The sequence below is a fragment of the Phoenix dactylifera genome, chromosome 2 (assembly GCF_051530095.1).
Source record: "Phoenix dactylifera cultivar Ajwa chromosome 2, Ajwa_hap1_PhDact_Kaust_v1.1, whole genome shotgun sequence".
In the NCBI taxonomy this organism is placed as follows: domain Eukaryota; kingdom Viridiplantae; phylum Streptophyta; class Magnoliopsida; order Arecales; family Arecaceae; genus Phoenix; species Phoenix dactylifera.
This window is the reverse complement of record NC_143191.1, coordinates 6,229,343-6,247,398: the sequence shown is the minus strand read 5'-3', so window position 1 is coordinate 6,247,398 and position 18,056 is coordinate 6,229,343. Positions and strand designations below refer to the sequence as shown.

Here is an 18,056-nt window from a genome sequence, read left to right as displayed (position 1 = left end):
AAAAATGTTGAAATAATACACAAACATCTTGATTCCACAGCAAGCATTTCATGGTTTGATTCTTGATCTAGATTGACTTTCATCTATTGTGGTTTGGATGTGAAGCATTTTAATGCCATGATGTTTTAGTTCTTGTTTATTTTATTTCGTTGTAAATCTATTCCTTGATATGTCATCTCCTAGGAGCCGAAGGACACCATTGATCAGGGGAAAAGCCTTAGAGGGAGGCTGTTGGTGCGGAGGAGGTCTTGAATGGAAGCTAGGATGACCATGGGGAGAAAGAGGAGATAAAGAAAACTTAGGAGGATAAGGGCCTGGTGGAGGGCATTTTTATTGAGGGAGAGGGCAATTTTGTTCTTTATGATGGCATGCTAATAGTGTTGGCTGGTTGGTGAATGATGAGCAAGAGGGCCATTTTGAAATACTCTGAAACTTGAAGGAACACTTTGAAAATCTTTAAAGATGGGGAGGTGTGTAGGAATGGCCCGGAGAACGAAACTATAATTTTTCTTAAAATAGAATACCAAGAGTTTTGAGCGAGTTTTAACATGTAATGGGTGATATGTTTTCGGGCATGAATCTTCATTTAGTGTAATATGGTTTCCATCTAGAAAAAAGTTAGCAAACAAAAGTTTTCAAGCTAGGTGCTTATGATTCAAATTTCTACAAACATGTGATGATATAAAGTTTGCCATAGATTCTACTTAGGATGCATGTTGCATCAACTATATCCAACTCATGAGTACACCTATAGTTTAGCCTAAAATGCCGATAGATAGCGACCATCACCATTACACTCATATAAACAAGTTCTCTAAATATACCCTGCAATTTATTACCTTGCAGAAATTCTATCTCAACCTTAACATAACTCTTCCTAAAATTCCTTTGCAATTAGAGTACAAAATAACCAAGGGCATAGTCCCAAAACTTTGCTCCTTCCCGCCATTTAATCATTTTTTTTTCTCCTTTGAACTTTTTTCATAATATTTCTAATTAGAAAGTTGAGTTGACACAGATGATGGCTATTTTTGGGATTAAAACCAATCCCTAATAAATCATACAAATATTATTATGAATAATTATTTAATTAAAGTGGCACCAATGACATCATCTATATAATGATAATATAACTTTCAGCACATTATATCTCAAGCTATTAACCAAAAGAAGCATACGTTTTTTTAAGTTTGTCATTTTCCATTTCAAGACTTCTGCCCACTCATTGTGTAATCTATTAATGTAGACTATAATATTATTATTAACAACAAACACACAAGGAATAAGTATAATGCCCAAATTCTAATGCTATTTTCCAGATTACTAATTGGCATGCATATCCTTTGCATATACTTAAGTACTGAACTAGTCATACTAATATGTTAATAAATTTAGAAAAAAATAAGTGCATACCTCTATTATGATAATTAAGGTCAATATGAAATAATACTGAAAATCATGGTATTTTGAGACAATCCACATAAGTCACTAACCATAATTATGCATGCCATGTATAGTTAATAACCAATGGTCACATTTTATAATAGGTTTAGTACATATATCCAAATATATAGCATTAATACATATGATGTAAACCTTTATTTGAAAAACATAAATTTTATGTCATTAATTTCAGGAGCTCCATGATCTATTCAAGTCATATAGAAAGGAATGTGTTAGAGGCTAGGCTATTATATAGGCATTGATAATAGTAATCTTGAAATTATATGTTTGCCTTCAACAATACCCCCATAACATCATAATTGCATTTACAGTTTTCACTAATAAAAACTAGCAAATATAACATGCTGTAATCAAGAAATTTCTGTGAGAGCTTCGTATCCTTTTAATATTATAAATTTTGTTTACAAAATATATATACTTGCACTAATATTATTTTATTGAATTAATATAACAAACAAGCATAGTGTAGGCAATACAATCATGACACAAATTTATGTGGACACATGTCTACATATTAATTTTTAAACATTATTTTTACTTTAAATAATATTTTTTAATAATTTTTATAAATAATTTAAGTTTTACTTTGTTTTTTCTAAAATGTATTGTAAGGCTCTAGCGGCTCCAAATAATAAACCTCCATAGTTGTCCTATAAAAGTAAACAACAAAAGTCATAAGCGTAGCACTAATTTAGCAATAGACAAAGCATTTTTTTTTTTTTTTTGCTTTGTTTTTATTGACTAGATGGCTCATACTTTGCTAGCATCAATACGTCCAACAAAATTAGAAAATATTATATCTGTAAACTAAATAGGAATACTAGATCGAGATGTCCATAAAGATCCACTAGAGTGTTCAATAACAAAAACAACCATCCAATATGCAGCTTTATTCGCTTTGCTATAAATATTAGTCACAATAAATAATATATAATTCTCATCTAGTCTTAGAGGATGTTTAGTAGTAGATCTAAAGTATTCTAGGCTAGAAATGGGCTCGGGCTGGCCCAAGATCTATCAGACTGTGCCAACTTCGGGTCGGCTTATAGACTAGGCTCGAAAGAGTTCAGATCAGATTTGTGCTTATATGTAGTGTTCATTTATTTTTGAGATCGGATATATATGTCGTTGGCTCGGCTCGGCTCGGCTCGGATCCAGTCCGAATAATGACTGAAATGAAATGGAGCCCAAATCCGGGCCTGAATTCAGGCCTGAGTCCATTGATTTTTATATGCTATTATTTGAAGAGAATGATGAAAAAGTAAAAAATAAATTAGAATAAATTTAGTTGAAAATGATATAGCATGTATCATTTACTTATGTTATAGAAGAGAACTTAGTTTTTAGCTGGCCTATTTACTTACGAAGCAATAATATATAATATTAAATTTTAATCGTGTTCGGGCTAAATTTATTTTTGGTTCAAATGGATGATTTTGACCGATCCAATCAAATTTGGGTGAAACTCAGGTGCCCATGTCAGGTTCAGGCCAAAAAAACACGGTCCAAAGCTTGAAAAAAATTCTGAGCCGGGTCCAGATAGAAGCATAGTTCTCCCCAGCCGCTTCCACTTCCAGTCGCAGGAGTATTTCGAAATTCTATCCGACTAGCTGAGTTGCCTTCAATGCGATTAGCCTTCCGTAGTAGGCGGAGCTTTTTCAATAAAATCAGTTTGGTCATTATTGGCATGGACCGGCCGAACCGGATCGGCTTAGTTCGAGCTCGACGCGGGTCAGCGAATAATTGACTCGAATCTATCCATATGACCACACCGCGGCACCTCTCCTTTCACGAACCTTAAAAAGGGGGCCGTCGACGCCGAGCTTCTTAGCTAGGGTTTCTTCCGCACAAAGAAAGCGCGGCAGAGAAGTCTCTCTCTTCTTCCCTCGAGTTGTTCCTCGCTATTTCGCAGGTAGATCGGGATCCAAACATCTGCGTACTATGGTTTCTGATCTCTATGTCTCGTTTTTTATGTCCAACTATCGGTGATTTTTTGCTCTCAGATCTTCTCATTTTCTTGTGGTTAGAGATCTTCGTGTTCTCCCTTTTTCTGTCATTTGGAACAAATCTTGTGATGCTTTTCTTCTAAGAACTTGCTGATAAATTTTCCACTATGTTTTTTTTTTTTTTTTCTGATTCCTTCTATTTGGGTTATAGATCTGAAAAATCAGAATCTCTAGTTCTCATCTTTGAAGACATATGTGCAGGGTTTTATTAATTTGCACTTGGTTTTGGTGATAAGAAATTTTATTACCGTGCTGAGCCTTTTCTTTTCTTTTCTTGTTCTTGGGAGGGGGAAGGGGGGGAGTTGCATAGAACTTAAGGTTCTGTCCATTAATTCTTGTCAGGTTAAATTACGTGAAAAATACAAACATAAGATTGTAATTTCTAGAGGCTAACAAGGATGATAAATTTGATTACCAAGCTATTATTTTTATGTTGCTTTATTTATTTTATTTTGCTTGAATGATACTTTTCTCTATAATTATAAGCCACAAAAATTGTTGATTATACGTATAGATAATCAAATAAACCACGAAGCAAGGCGTGGTTTCATCACATGAATCCACCAAGTCAAATACAAGAGTCATAAATGATAACAAAAGCAAGATGTTAAAAACGAAATGATTTAACAATGAGAATAATTAATATTGCAACTTGTTAGACAGGGGGGTGGGGGGCAAAGAAGATATAGGAAAACATAAAAGAAAAGCCATGAGCAAAAAAAAGGACAAGCAGAGGGAAAAGATGAAGGAAAAATAGGGAAGAAGAAAAGGAAGAATAAAATAAAATGAAAGGTTGTTACATAATAGAAGGGGAAAAGGAAGAGGAAGAAGAGAAAAGCACAATTTAAAAGAAAAAAAGAAAAGAAGAAGAAGAATAAGACAAGAAAATAATAAAATAAAATAAGAAAAGAGAAAATGATGAAGGTAAGAGCCTCAAGAGGAGGAAGAATAAGAAAAATAGATGCTGCTATTGGATGGCTGTTGACTGTCGGACAACTGCTGAAGGGCTGCTGGAGGGCCTTTGCTTAGCAACAGACAAGTGGAGGAGCAGACAGTTCCTGTTGAGAGCTGGAAAGCTTTTGGTGAAGGGATGCTAACTTGCCTTAGCATCAGGTGAGATGAGGAAGCATTAGATAGGGTGAGAAGTTAGGATTAAATGATAAAATAAACTATTTCCACTCCCATCTTGTTAATTTTGATTTTTTTTGGGTATATTAACAATAGTGCAAGTATAACAAGGCATGCATTTGCAAAATAAAAAAGAGAACTACACAGCCTAACAGGCTAATACTATATAAATTGGTTATATTTCCCGACTTTTCAATTCCTATAATAACTTCAATTGGATTCCCTCTTAAGTACTCAATTTCTAAACTTATACTGAGAAAGTGTTTTCAGCATTGCTGGACTCTAAGGAGAGGTCTTAGGGGAAAACTCTCCTCAAGTTGGAATTTCTATGATTCTGTGTAATAGAAATCTTATGTCCTCTGAAAATCCAAATTCATAGTGATTCGTTGGTCATAACAAAAATTCATATAGCAAATAAATCCTAAACAATTTCGTGGGGAAGATAGATTGGTGTCTAATCCACATTTAAATCCTTTTAAAACTTACCTTTTATTTGAAATCTCTACAGCCATTTGCATTTGCATGTTCATTATAACTAATATGTTTAACTAAAGCAATGCCTAGGTTGCTACCTTGATTCTTTAGGCACTGATTTTCACAACACTTCCACACACTTCATGTTGATTACCTGAGTACTATGTAAGCAATTATCATTGTTGATGTTGCTATTTTTATTCACTTAAACTGTTCTTTCGGTTTCTTCCTGGTTTTGTGTGTGTTTATTAGTTTTCATTGTCACCAGTTATTCTCTTATTGTTGTTCTACTATTTTATTTGGTTGTTTTGTTAATTTTGTTAGTTATCTCACTTATCTGAACTTGATATGGAAGGCATACAAGGAAACGTTCAGGATGACGTATACAATGTCATGTTCCATTTTTTTTTTTTTTTTAATGCAATTCAATTGTTGTTTGTTTCATTTGTCATGTTATGTTTTGTTGAGTAATTTGTCTGCTGATCATGTGTTGGTTACGGCATACAAGTCTTGCTTTCGATAAACAGGACAAGGCAAGTTTAAAAATGCAATATATGAATTATTCCTAAATTGCATGCTTATGAAGTCTAAAATTTATTACTTACATTTTTTGTCCTTTCATGGGTTCTTTCTCCATCTGCAGTTAAATCAACTGATAATGTCAGACATAGAGGAGTACCGCTGCTTTATTGGGGGCCTGTCATGGTCAACTACTGATGGAAATCTGAAGGATGCATTTGAAAAATTTGGCCACCTTACCGAGGCAAAGGTACAATCTAGGATTATTTACAAATTTCTCTGTATAAAAATCATGCGATAATGTATTTGCTTTTTCTTTTTCTTTTGTTTTTTCTTCTATTGCTCTTCTAAGCTCCATGCTTTCCACCGTATCTCAGTATATGTGTAAGCATTCAAGAAACACCTATAGCAGTTGTAATTTGGTAACTTCTTGCTCTGTTTTCTCTCTTTTCTTCTTATTTTCAGTTAACGAAAGGAAGAGGATATGCCCTAATACGTTCAATTTTCATTGACGGGGCTCCTACCTGTTTATCAGAATTGGCAGATTCTTATTCACTTTTATTTTCTGTGTTGATACATGTTCTGGTTCCACGTCTTCCCACTGTCTCTCAAAAATATCAAGTAAAGCAAATAATTATTGTTCTATTTAAGTGTACCTAGAAACCATGCTATTGTTGGCAGACAACAAAATGGATGGTTTTTATTGCTAGCAAGTTATCATTATTTGATCATTACCAAGTTTCATTTGCCTTGTGCAATCTAAGCAGCTACGTAATAGGGATCAAAATCGCGATGAACTTAGAAAACCATGTTATTTTTTGTTGTTGTTTTTAGATACTCTAAACCAGGACTCAGAAATGGCCTCTCTATGTATGTATGTGAACATATGTGTACATATATGTATTTGTGTGTATGTATGTATATGTATTTACATATGTAATGGATTTTTAACAGCTCGACACTCAATAGGACTGACTGGCAAGATAGATTATATAGCTGACTTACAGAATAATTGCTTTTTTGATCATGAAGAAGTTTTTCTTCTTTGTTTAATGTAAATGGTATCATAACAATATTAAAATCTTGACGAACTCAGGAAATCTTTTCCAAAGATCACTCATCGAGTTATCTTTTACTGTTCCTAAATATCTCTGAAAGTAGGGAACAAAGAGTTATTTGAAGATAACTCTTATATATTGAGGATATGGAAATGCCTGACACTCAATGGGAGTGTTTGGCAAAGATGGATTATCAAGATGACACACCCTTAATAGTAGCATAGCAGAAAATATATTAGTGGTGAACTTACTAAGCCAAATTATTTTTTATTGCTCTGAACTAGGAATCCAAATGGTTTGCGTATAATCTTTATATACTCTTTGAATTTTGGAAAATTCTGATACTCATCAGGGATGACTTTTGAATGGATTTTAACACTGACCGGTTCTCAACAGTTTTAATTGCTCAATATTTATAATTGTTTTGATTTCTAACTGAGAATGCTGGTTTACTTTTCATCTCCAACTGAAGTATATTACTTTTTGGCTTTTGATTTTCACATAATCTGTTACTTGAACATGTGCATTTCAACACAGTGGTGCTCTGCTGGTTCTGTAGGTAGTTGTGGACAGGTTTTCTGGTCGATCTCGTGGATTTGGTTTTGTCACTTTTGACGAGAAAAATGCTATGGAAGAAGCCATTGAAGCGATGAATGGAATTGATTTGGATGGACGAGCTATCACTGTAGATAGAGCTCAGCCACAAGGATCTTCTAGGGATCGTAATGGTGACCGTGATTATGATCGCTACCGTGGTCGTGGTCGTGATCGTGATCATGGTCGTGACTTTGGTGGAGGACGTGGTTCAAACAGTGGAGAGTGCTTCAAATGTGGCAAGCCTGGGCATTTCGCAAGGGAGTGCCCATCTGGTGATAGTGCAAGAGGAGATAGGTATGGTGGCAGGGATGATAGGTATGGCAGCGGGGGCAGTGGTAATAGTCGTTATGGACCTGACCGTAATGGGGACCGATATTCTGGGCGCAACAGGGATGGGGGAAGCCGTAGCGGGCCAGGAACTGATCGATATAATCGTGATCGGTCTGGTCCATATGAACGTCCCAGTGGAGGGGGCTACAGATCTTAAGGAAGTGTTGCTTTTTTGCCAGGTATGCAATAGCTATGCTATAATATATCATGCTTTTATGTTAAATTTGACACATATATGTGTTTCTTCTTAAACATTATTATGCAGCATTGAACTAGTGCAGTACTGCTCCAAAAGTTTTAAGGTGGCACTGGACCTTGTTACTGGCTTTGCTGGATATGTTCTCCCGTTAGTGTTTCTACTTTGGATCTGCTAGGATTGTGGTTATTTTATAATGTTGGGGCCTGGATAGATACAATTGGTTCTGATATAATTGATGTTTCAGTTCCCTGTTATGTCATTTTGATCTGGTGCCTCATGCTTGCTTGACATGCTATGGGCATTTGGTCTTTAAAACTTTGAATTTCATTATTGCTTTTGGATTCTCAATGATTTTGTGGCATTTTTTTCTTTGGTTTCGGCTTCTTGGTATGTTGTTCATCAGGATGCTACTGGAGGATTCAATGGGATGCTTTCATTGAGTAGGATCTTTGGTTATAACTACAATTAATTTGGAGTGTCTCTTTGTTGGGACTTGAAAAAACCGATTATTCACACTTGAGAACTGCCTGAAATAATAGAGTATCACCAGTGGTCTCTTGTGCTGTTTTGATGCCCCCCCGAAGATGGTTTGACCCTACTTGGTGGGAAGAAACCTGGTAAAGTTAGACTTTCCTACCCTTGAAATTTTTGATTACTTTTTAATGTGATGATGATTGTGTTAACCTTTTGGCAGGCTATGGTTTGGCCTTTGTGAGCATTTTGGATTGATGCTTGGGTTACTTGATGCTATTCTTGCATTATTTGGACATGGTTTTTTGCACATTACTGCTTAAGCTTTGCTGCAGCAGCAGTGATCTCCTGCAACATAGACATGGATTGATCTGGTCTGAAACTTTTACTTTTTTGATCAAAGGAGATCCCTCCCTGCATATGATGCTGCAACTTTTGTCAAGATCTTTGACAGACTCAGCAGTCATCGTAGGTGTGTTACTGTTCTTTATTTATGATTTTGGGCCAGACAAAGATTTTACAATGAGTCATCCTACTCAATGATGGGGTCATGATTCCTGGGTTTCTCAACAGAGGTTCAGTGAACAAGTCATCCTGTTTGGTCAAACTATGGTTCTTCCAGTTTCACAGTCTCTTTTTGTATCTATTTGCTATCTCTAGAACTTCGAGCCAACAATTTCACTTCTTGAAGGTTCTCTGTCGTTCCTTGGGTCACTCTGGAATTTTGCCATTTTGCTCTTTGAAATAACATATTTTGCTAGATGCTGAGATATGCTAACACAAGATGCTCTATGACCGTCCATGAGAATCTGTGACATAGAAATTTATGTTGATCCGGATCCAAGATCCTAAATGAAGAGGCCATTTTGCATGTCCATTAGTGTTCTCTTATGCTAGCCATAAGAATCCCATGATCTCTTGTATGCTCGACTTCTTTGGTAGGCTGAAGTACAGATGGACAACTGTATTGTTGTGAGGTATTCTGTTAAATTGCGTGATTGAGATGCTGCTGCATCCGCATGCTTGTATGTGTTTCAATCAGCAATGTAGTCGCTGTTGTTTGTCTGGGTTGATTCATCTTTCTGTTAAATTGCGTGATTTGAGATATCATTCTGTGCTTTTATTGCATTGCTGATATGTGTTTTCATCTTTCTTGTGGGTCTGTATTCCTGTGAACTTTTTTCCCTTTTATCTGCTATGTTATGCATTCTTGTGCGTGCGTCCTGGAGTGAAGGTTTTTTTTTTTCTTTTTCTTTTTTTTGTTGGGGGGGTGGCGGGGCGAGGGAGTTGAGCTCTTCTGTTCTTGCTCCTTTTGAAGTCATGCTGTTCTTGCTCCTTTTGAAGTCATGCTGGACATGATAAATCTATGCATGACTGACGCTTGTTCACCTTTTGGTGCCATTAAATCATACCACATGGTATATGCCTTCATTTGACCTAGTAGAGAAAAAAATGCCTATGTTTTTTGACAATTTGGAGCTTGGTTGAGGTTTGGCATTTGGATAAGAATTCACTGTCATTAAGTGTTGTTGATGTTGCCATAAGTTTCTAGATCTGAACCCATCATGCTTGCATAATGCTGAGTGTGGTAAATCTCTAGTTCTATTTTCTGAGAACCACTACTTTGTTAGGATGGAATTGCAATTGGTTGCGTTAAATTTTCAGTTTAGTTTTGCTTTGCTCTGGATGGGTTGCTACTTCAAACAAACTATGCAAGATGAGGCATATACTAAAAACTAATTGTGGGAGTAATCTGTATGAAAACTATATCTTTCTCAGAATGGCGATGCTTCCTTTTTCAGATTTAAAATTTTTAGCTATTCGCACGATGCTTCTAAACATTCTCCAGCTTTCTCCGCAAACCTCACAAATTTCTCTCATCTGAAAACTCTAGAGTCCTTCCATCGTCTACACTTGCCGCACTTTTAATGTTGACATGGGATTGCCGGGAGGTCTGAAGCACGGATTGGGATTGCTAGGTTTCCGGGCTCATTGTATATAGATCGGCTCCTGTTTTTATATGTTTCCTGTGTGTTTCGTATGCATCCTTCTGCAAAAGCTAAGCCCGTACGGCAATAGAATGGGATTTGCGGAGCGGTGTTTGGTAAATAATTCAGCTAAAAGCGAATGCTAGAAAAGATATATATAAAAAAGAATTACCAAAAGCTTAAGTTGTGAATTGGATTGGACTATCTGGAAGTGCTACTGCCGCCAAAGAATCTGTTTCGGCTTTGTGAGAAAGGAATTGTATTAGATGGAAAGACCTAACATAGGTGTACCGGATATATATTTTTTTACATATAATAGGCTCAGACAGCGCTTGATCCTATCTTTCTTAAAAAATAAAAAGCTCAAACTATTGCGTATCATCAAAAAAATAGTTTAAAATAATTGGATGGTCAGCTTACGTGAGTGTGTTCTAAATTCTGTACTGAGTCAAAATTGAGGAAGATGGTCGAACACTTTTACTTCAAGATCTATGGGAAATTCATAAAATGAATATATAGTTACATTTTAGATTAATTTCTTACTAAAATAAGCCAATTGCACTTTCACTTGTAATATAAAAAAATGTAAGTTGATGGTAGTTATGTTGGTGGTGTAGATGAAGGGGTAATAATGGTAGTAGTGGTGTTGTGGAGGCGATACGGTAGTGGTGGTAGTGGCGGTGGTAGTGATAGTGATGGTAGCAAGGGCTCCAACAACGTGTTGTAGGGATGACCATGCAGTGATGGTATAATCGAGTTAGTTATAGTAGTGATAGTGAAGATAGTGGAAGTGCTAATAATATTACAAAGGTGGTAACAATGACGGCCGATAGTACGGGAGTGATGGTGGTAGAGTGGCAACAACGGTGTAGCGAAAGTGGTGGTGGTTGAGATTGTGGTGGTAGTGGTGATAAAAAAAAATTATGAATTTCTTGTTTTTAAAATTATTAGTTATAAAAATTTTGTACATTTATTTTTTGAAAAAATAATAAAAGTGATTTAAAAAAAAGGAAAGTCAAAATAGTAGTACCAAATATATTTTTGTCTCATTTTTTGTATATTTAATTTTAAAATAAAAAATAAGAAGAACAAAAGCAATGATAAATAGACCCTAAACCCACACTTTCTAGCTTCTGGGTCCCATGCCGGCAAATATCTTATTATAGGCAAATTTCCTTAGGGCTTTCTAGGTGTCTCACCAAACAAAGATTTTTGCAACTTCTAAGTTCCAAAGAAATGTTCGAGCAGTTGGATTGAAATTCATCTTAATGAAAATATTCCAGCATGGGTGTGCAAAGGAACAAATGCGACCATCTAGGGATGTGTTCATTGTAGTATGGCATGGCAAAGGCCTATTCTTTGTGTTTTACCAAAATACAAAGAATAGGTAAACAACTCAGCTCAAACATGGCTTTTTCGAGAAAGCATTCCTGTTTCTTTAAACACTTGTCAGTAGTAATTTATGTAGGTAAAGCTATTTCTCAGTCGACCATACTTGTCCTAACCATTGCAAACTTATAGTTGTAGAAGGTGAAATTTGGATTCAAATCTTTTGATTATTTTTGTTAACAAAGATTTTTGATCTAATTATCAAGAGTCTCTACCAGTCCTTTTAGTACTATTGTTCCATCAGCAGAGTGCCGATCATCCTTTGTAAGGAGTTGGGCCCCAAATTATCTGAACAAGATGTGTCTGTGCTAGGCCTCACAGATAGCAACAGAAGACCTAACTTTCAAAGGAAACTTTAATAGTTACCAAAAGAAGGAAACTTTAATAAATATTTTGGTACATAATTAATGTGACATGATAAGTAGTACGAATAAAGTCAGTTTCTGATATCATGTAAAAGTCAATTGACCGTGCTGAGCAAAATGAATTCATTGCACAATCTCCCACAACAGAGAAAAAGAAGCTCATGTTAAAGCAATTATAATAATCATAAAAGAAAATGTAGCTGTATCCATTATTTGCATTGGCATGTATAAAAAAAAAAAAAAGCCTGCAAGATGACTCCTTTCTTTAAATGATAGCTATGAACTGAAAGAGAGAACTTATGCATCAACTACAAAGAGAGAGATTTAGGTTCATTTATTCCTCACAAAGAAGATTGAGGCACAACTATAAAATGCTTGTTTGGACTACAAAAACTCCTCAGATTAAAGTCCAAGAATTGGAAGGGCTATTACCTTATTGCTACAGACGCGGTTCTCACTCCTGCAGAACCAATCTTTGGACACATCATATCTTCATGGAGAACCTAAGGTAGGGTTGAACTTCAGTAGTTCATTAAAGAACAGCACTCTTAACACTTGCATACTTGAGCCTTAATTAGTATTTCCTTATAGATAGCTGCAATGTTTCAAACATAAAATTTATAAATCCGGCTAATTAATTACTTTTGATGAATTCTTCCTGGCTCTGGACTGGATGTCTAGAGATGCCTACGATTTGTAGAGGCTTATTTGATGTGGTTAAGGCAAAATTAAAACTCAACTGCATGTAATAATTCTATAATGAAATTATTCCAAGAATCTCCAAGAGAGAGAGAGAGAGAGAGAGAGAGAGAGAGAAGATGAGGTCATGCAATTTTGGACTTCTTTTTTTATTTACTTAATATCTGATATAAATGCCACGATCCGCACCGCAGAAATTGTTAATGGAAAGCAAAGTATAAGAGCTAACCTATATACCTATGTCTGATTAATTTTGAAGAATTTTTCTAGAATTATGATCACATTTCTGTTTCTAACACTCACATAGGATTTATGATTTAACTAGCTAGCTGATATTAGCCGATTGAGAACCCTAACCTAATTTCTTCAATAATATTAAATTTGTGAACTTCTGTAGGTGAAGTAATTGATGCAATTTATCTTGGATAGATGTCATGGTTATTCAATGATCATTTTATTGATTCGTCGTCTTTACAATCATTTGATGTTCTTGAAGTTTTTGAAGGCATGTTATTGCTCTAGTGCTCATCTTTTAACTAAATAGACAATAAACAACTGTATTGCTAATAATTAACAATCTACTAAAAGAATTTATGATCAGAGATGCAAACAAGCCAAACATAAGTAATATGAGTTCTCCTTGGGATTGCGCCAGAATTAAAATAACCCAACTCAAGCTTCGTTTGTATACAATTGAGCGAGACAGCTCGATTGGATTAAATTCGGTTGGGTCGATTCACACCAGAGCATGCTTGACCTCCAACTTGACCCAATTTTATATTTGGGTCGGGTTATGGTCAAGCATAATCCTTGAACTTCTTGGATTCAAGTCAAGACCAGATCAAGTTGGATCTATAGTTCAAGTCAAGCATCTAACTATTCTTTTATAGCTAAAATATAATAATTTATAATTAAATACAAAATCATGAAAAATTTAAAGAAGACTAAAAAGAGAACTAAAATTTGAATTTTCATTCAAAAAGATTTATTTTCATCCAAGTAATTGTTTATTTTTAAATTTACAAATTATGATTTTAAAAAATACTTGAAAGCATTATAAATAAGAATCTACCAAAATAAACAATGAAATATTAATGTTAGATATAATTTAAGTGAAAATAGATAAGAGAAGATGTAATTGTTAAATAAGAAAAAGGACTTAGTGTAAATACACACAATGCATGGAAAAGATATTTGGAGTGAAGGAGAAAAAGATTTATATGATTTGGATATTTAGGTTGAGCCATATTAGGTTTTGGTTGAGTTGGACTCCTTTTTATTGACCTAAATTAGTCTCGGATGATGTATCAGATTAGGTCGTATTGCAAAATATAAGATCCAGATCTGACCTAGAATTTAGATAGGATCAAATTTTTGAACCCGATCTAACCCACATGTCTTCTCATATGGATCAGGCTGGATCTAATTAGGTCAAAATCGGGACTAGTCACGGCTTGACCCACCCATTTATTGCCCTACTCCTCTCCAAGTTGTAATCTGCCTCCTCTATTAGTTGCAACATAGCCATTGCTCATATACTCACAGCCATCATGGAATTGGGGGCCGAGGACCAAACGATGAGGCCGCATTTTGGGTAGCACCGGTGGGGAGCGATTGAATTAACCTCCCATGGGAGTTTTGAATGTGGAGCTCCAGTGAGGGGTTTTAGGCTGGTATCTGATGGGATAAATAGTGGTGATGGAGAACCAAACAGGGATGGTGTTGGAAACTCAAGTCTTCCTCATTTATCTTTAACCTATCAAGCAATCGCAACCATTCAGATTTAATTTGTCAGCTAGTTACCATTACATTTAAATTTATAATAAAATATTTATATTTACAATATGTTAACATAAAATAAATTTTATTATATTATAATTATATGTATAATTATATATTATATTATATATTATACATTATATAAATGAGATGGCTTACTAGCTGAATCAGGAAGTTGAGAAGAATTCAAGCTTTGCTCATATGCTGAATGAGGGAGTCAAACTCAAGCTCAATTCCAAGCTGAACAAGAGCCAACTTGCGAGCTGCTAGCTAGTTCAGCACCCTTATTTATGATGCTATTGTCTAAGATTCGGCTCAAACTATTTTCTCATAGGATCTCCTATTTATAATCATTTTTTAATGTACTATTCTCAATAATTTGGTTCTACTTTACCTCGTATTGTTGCACTACTAGGATTGCAAATAGGTAGGGCCATATTGGGGCATGCTGGACCTCGATCCAATTTAATTTGTTGTCCAGATCTTCATTTGAGGCTTACAACCAACCTGTTAAATGATCAACTCGGGTTAGGTTGAGGGAAAGTATGATCCAAACCTATCCTAAAATGTTTAGTTCCATCAGGTTTGCAGTTTCGTAAAGTATTTAGCTATTCTTTTATGATTAAAAAAATAAAAATTTAAATATAATTCATTAAAAAATTAAATAAAAAAACTAAGAAAGGTCAACTTGAATTTCATTATAAAAACTTTTTAACTTTATCGAAGAATCGGTCCTTGTTACCATGCAAGTTTACAAATTATCATTTTTGAGAAAATATATTGATGTATTTGAAAATATTACAAAATAACAATGCACCAAAATAGAGAATGAATGTATAAATATAGTTAGTTAAAGGCTGGTGAGAGATCATGGCAATGTTAAGGTAAACAAACAAGGATTAGTATAATGTAGGATTCTTTCAATAAATTGGAAAAGATATTTACGATGGAGGACAAGTTTTATATAGTTTGGGTTTCTAGTTGAGCTAGATCGTGTTCGGATAATGTCAGGTCCAATTTTTGTTGATCTAAATTAGACCTAGATGCAATACAAGTTAGGTTGGGTCAGAAAATGCAAAACCCAAGTTGACCCGATTTTCAAGTTATGTCCATTTTTCGACCTTGACTTGGCCCACAGGCCTTCATAACACCAGTCTAGTCAAGTTGGTGCGAAGTCAGCTCACCGCTCGACTAGGTCGGCTCATTGGTCAACCAGATGGACCCAACCTATTTGCAGCCCTATGCACTGTAAAACCAACAACTTCAAATAACTCAATTTTTTCAGTGGCTATTAAGATTCTCCATACCTGAGTTCCTCTAGAGGAGGGTAGCAAGAGTATTTTCCTAAATCCTCGAACCTAGAATTTGGAGGACGCTACTGCATTCTGCTCAAACATAGAATACGTTATCTTCATTCTAGTAATAATGGGAGAAAATTCATGCATAAAACGAAAGCGAATTATGCCAAAAATTCTTCTATTCTTCATTCTGTGTTATTGCAGACATTAATCTAGTATTTTGCCTCCCCCCCCCCCTCCTCCTCCTTTCCAGCAGTAATCTGGTTTAATTTTACACAATTGTGTCGATGCTGTTAGCTTTTATGACTTAGTTTATGATTTATCAAATACAATCTCTTATGCAGAATATGAAAGATGAGAGACTTGTAAGGACTCTTTAACTCCCTTGTCCCAAGTCATCCAATACTATCATAATTCATTTAAGTATGCATTCCAGAGTATCTACAACCTCAGAGTTGCATGTTTCTTTGGACTCACGCTATGACTAAAGGCTCTAACTTTTATGTCCTTCCACCTTTTTTCTTTCCACACCTTCTTCCCACTAGATGGCTAGGGATTGCGTCCACAAGTTACTTTGCTGAGCACATAAGTCCTTACAACTTGTGCAGTGGATTGTGTACGTGCTAGTTGTCATGGCAAATATTAACATCACAAAATATATAGTCTCGAAAAAAGTTGCCATTCCATCTGAAATCAACCATGTTAATTACTGATGGATGAGGCCGAGAGCTGCATTGCAGCAGTGCTACGATTCCAAACTATAGTGGTTATATCAGTGGCATCTTTCACTGTATTTTCCTCATTATAAGTGTCAAAGCCGTATCCATGGCGGTGAAATCCATGGTCCTCAGGGAAGGACTCCTATTTACCCCTTTCTTCTCTCCCCCCCCCCCCATAAAAAGACAGTGAAATCCATTGGGGAAACCTGTCAACAGCCACCTTTGCTTTCGTCGGCCATATTTTCCAAATCCATCCCTCAGAATCCCCAAGTTGCTCATTGGGCTCCAATAGAAGATTGCTAATCTATACAATATGTATCAATTGATTTAACTGCAATTTAACTCGAGCCGGGAAAAAAGATTTCTTTGACCTCACTTCTTTTGGAGAAGAATCCTAGCAGAAAAGCAAGAACTCGGTGACCCTTTGTCAGAATCCGTACAGGCATGTGTTTAGTCCCACATCAGTTATTTGCTGGATAAATCTTAAATAGTTATACAAGATCAAAAAACCAAATAATACTTTCTGGCTAGTTTTTTTAGGTGAGATCTTGGATTGTTTCATCCCTTTTTCATATTTGTGAGAGATAAGGCAGATGACACACACATACACACAACTAGAGAGAGAGAGAGAGAGAGTATTTTTCTTTTGATAGGGAGAGGTGGAGTTGAAACCCAAGGTGGTGGCATTCCCACTAAGTTTCTCCTGATCTCTTATCATAGGAATATTCATTAGTCTTTCCATTTATTTTTGATTTATTGTAAAGTAGTTATTTGATATTTTATAGGATATAAATAATTTTTTATTTATAAATTTTATTTGCAGCGAGATGTAACATATCTCACATATAAATAACCATAAGAGGGCATCAAAATTCTGCAATAAATAATAATAAAAAATGCATGATATAAGAACATTTATTAATCTTCCCATTTATTTTTCATTCATGGCAAAATTGGTTACTTTATATTGTAGATATGAAGTCATGTATTTTTAAATTCATTTGTAAAAAGAAAAAAAAAAATGTAAACAATGTAGAGGTTGCAAAGGTTTCACTCTCGAACCTCTTGACCTTCATGCGAACATTTATAATTAATCTTCTCATATGTTTCCATTTCATCAAAGGAATTTGTTGTTTTATATTTTAATTTTTTTTTAAAAATGACATTTTTAAATTTATTTGCAGTATAACGCAACAATATTGTCCAACTTCTTTTGCTTGCAGCCTTACACATGACCAAAGGAGAGCACCGAAGCTCTACAGTAAAAAGCACCATGTCACTATTTTACCACTAGAAATTTGGTCTTCTCCATGGGTGGTAAGAATTTATTTTACCCTTCTTTGGAGTCCTCCGAAAAGAGACGAGACAGAACAGGAATAAGATTCTATCGGAATAGCCCAGGTTCGAAACGTGCGGGCGTCGATTAAATGCGAGGACCGGATGTCCTCTGCCTGCTTTGTCCGGTGGAGTCGCCATCTAATCTGCCGGTACTTAGGTGGTGCTTGGTGGGGCTCCCCCGCGGATGGAAAGAGTATGAGTAAAACTTGTCTACTCGTATCGAATATTCTCCAGC

General features: G+C 35.4%; 1 protein-coding gene across 5 annotated transcripts; it reads left to right on the top strand.

Annotated features, from left to right (window-relative positions):
* Positions 1-3,238: 3,238 nt before the first annotated feature.
* LOC103704329 (glycine-rich RNA-binding protein RZ1A) lies at positions 3,239-9,311 on the top strand. 5 transcript variants are annotated; one of them, XR_003385085.4, is made up of 5 exons: positions 3,239-3,376; positions 5,716-5,841; positions 7,209-7,755; positions 8,179-8,392; positions 8,470-9,311. XR_003385085.4 is itself a non-coding variant. In XM_088715118.2 (5 exons), the coding sequence occupies exons 2-4, from the start codon at positions 5,731-5,733 to the stop codon at positions 7,731-7,733; spliced, it is 792 nt and encodes a 263-aa protein (XP_088571244.2). In that variant the 5' UTR covers positions 3,239-3,376; positions 5,716-5,730; the 3' UTR covers positions 7,734-7,755; positions 8,179-8,218. The 5 variants fall into 5 exon arrangements, 4 of the variants coding, with proteins under 4 accessions (XP_088571244.2, XP_088571243.2, XP_088571245.2 ...); XM_088715118.2 differs by lacking the exon at positions 8,470-9,311 and adding an exon at positions 6,057-6,212 and having other exon boundaries at positions 8,179-8,218; XM_088715117.2 differs by lacking the exons at positions 8,179-8,392; positions 8,470-9,311 and adding exons at positions 6,057-6,212; positions 7,842-8,123.
* The last annotated feature ends 8,745 nt before the right edge of the window (positions 9,312-18,056 follow it).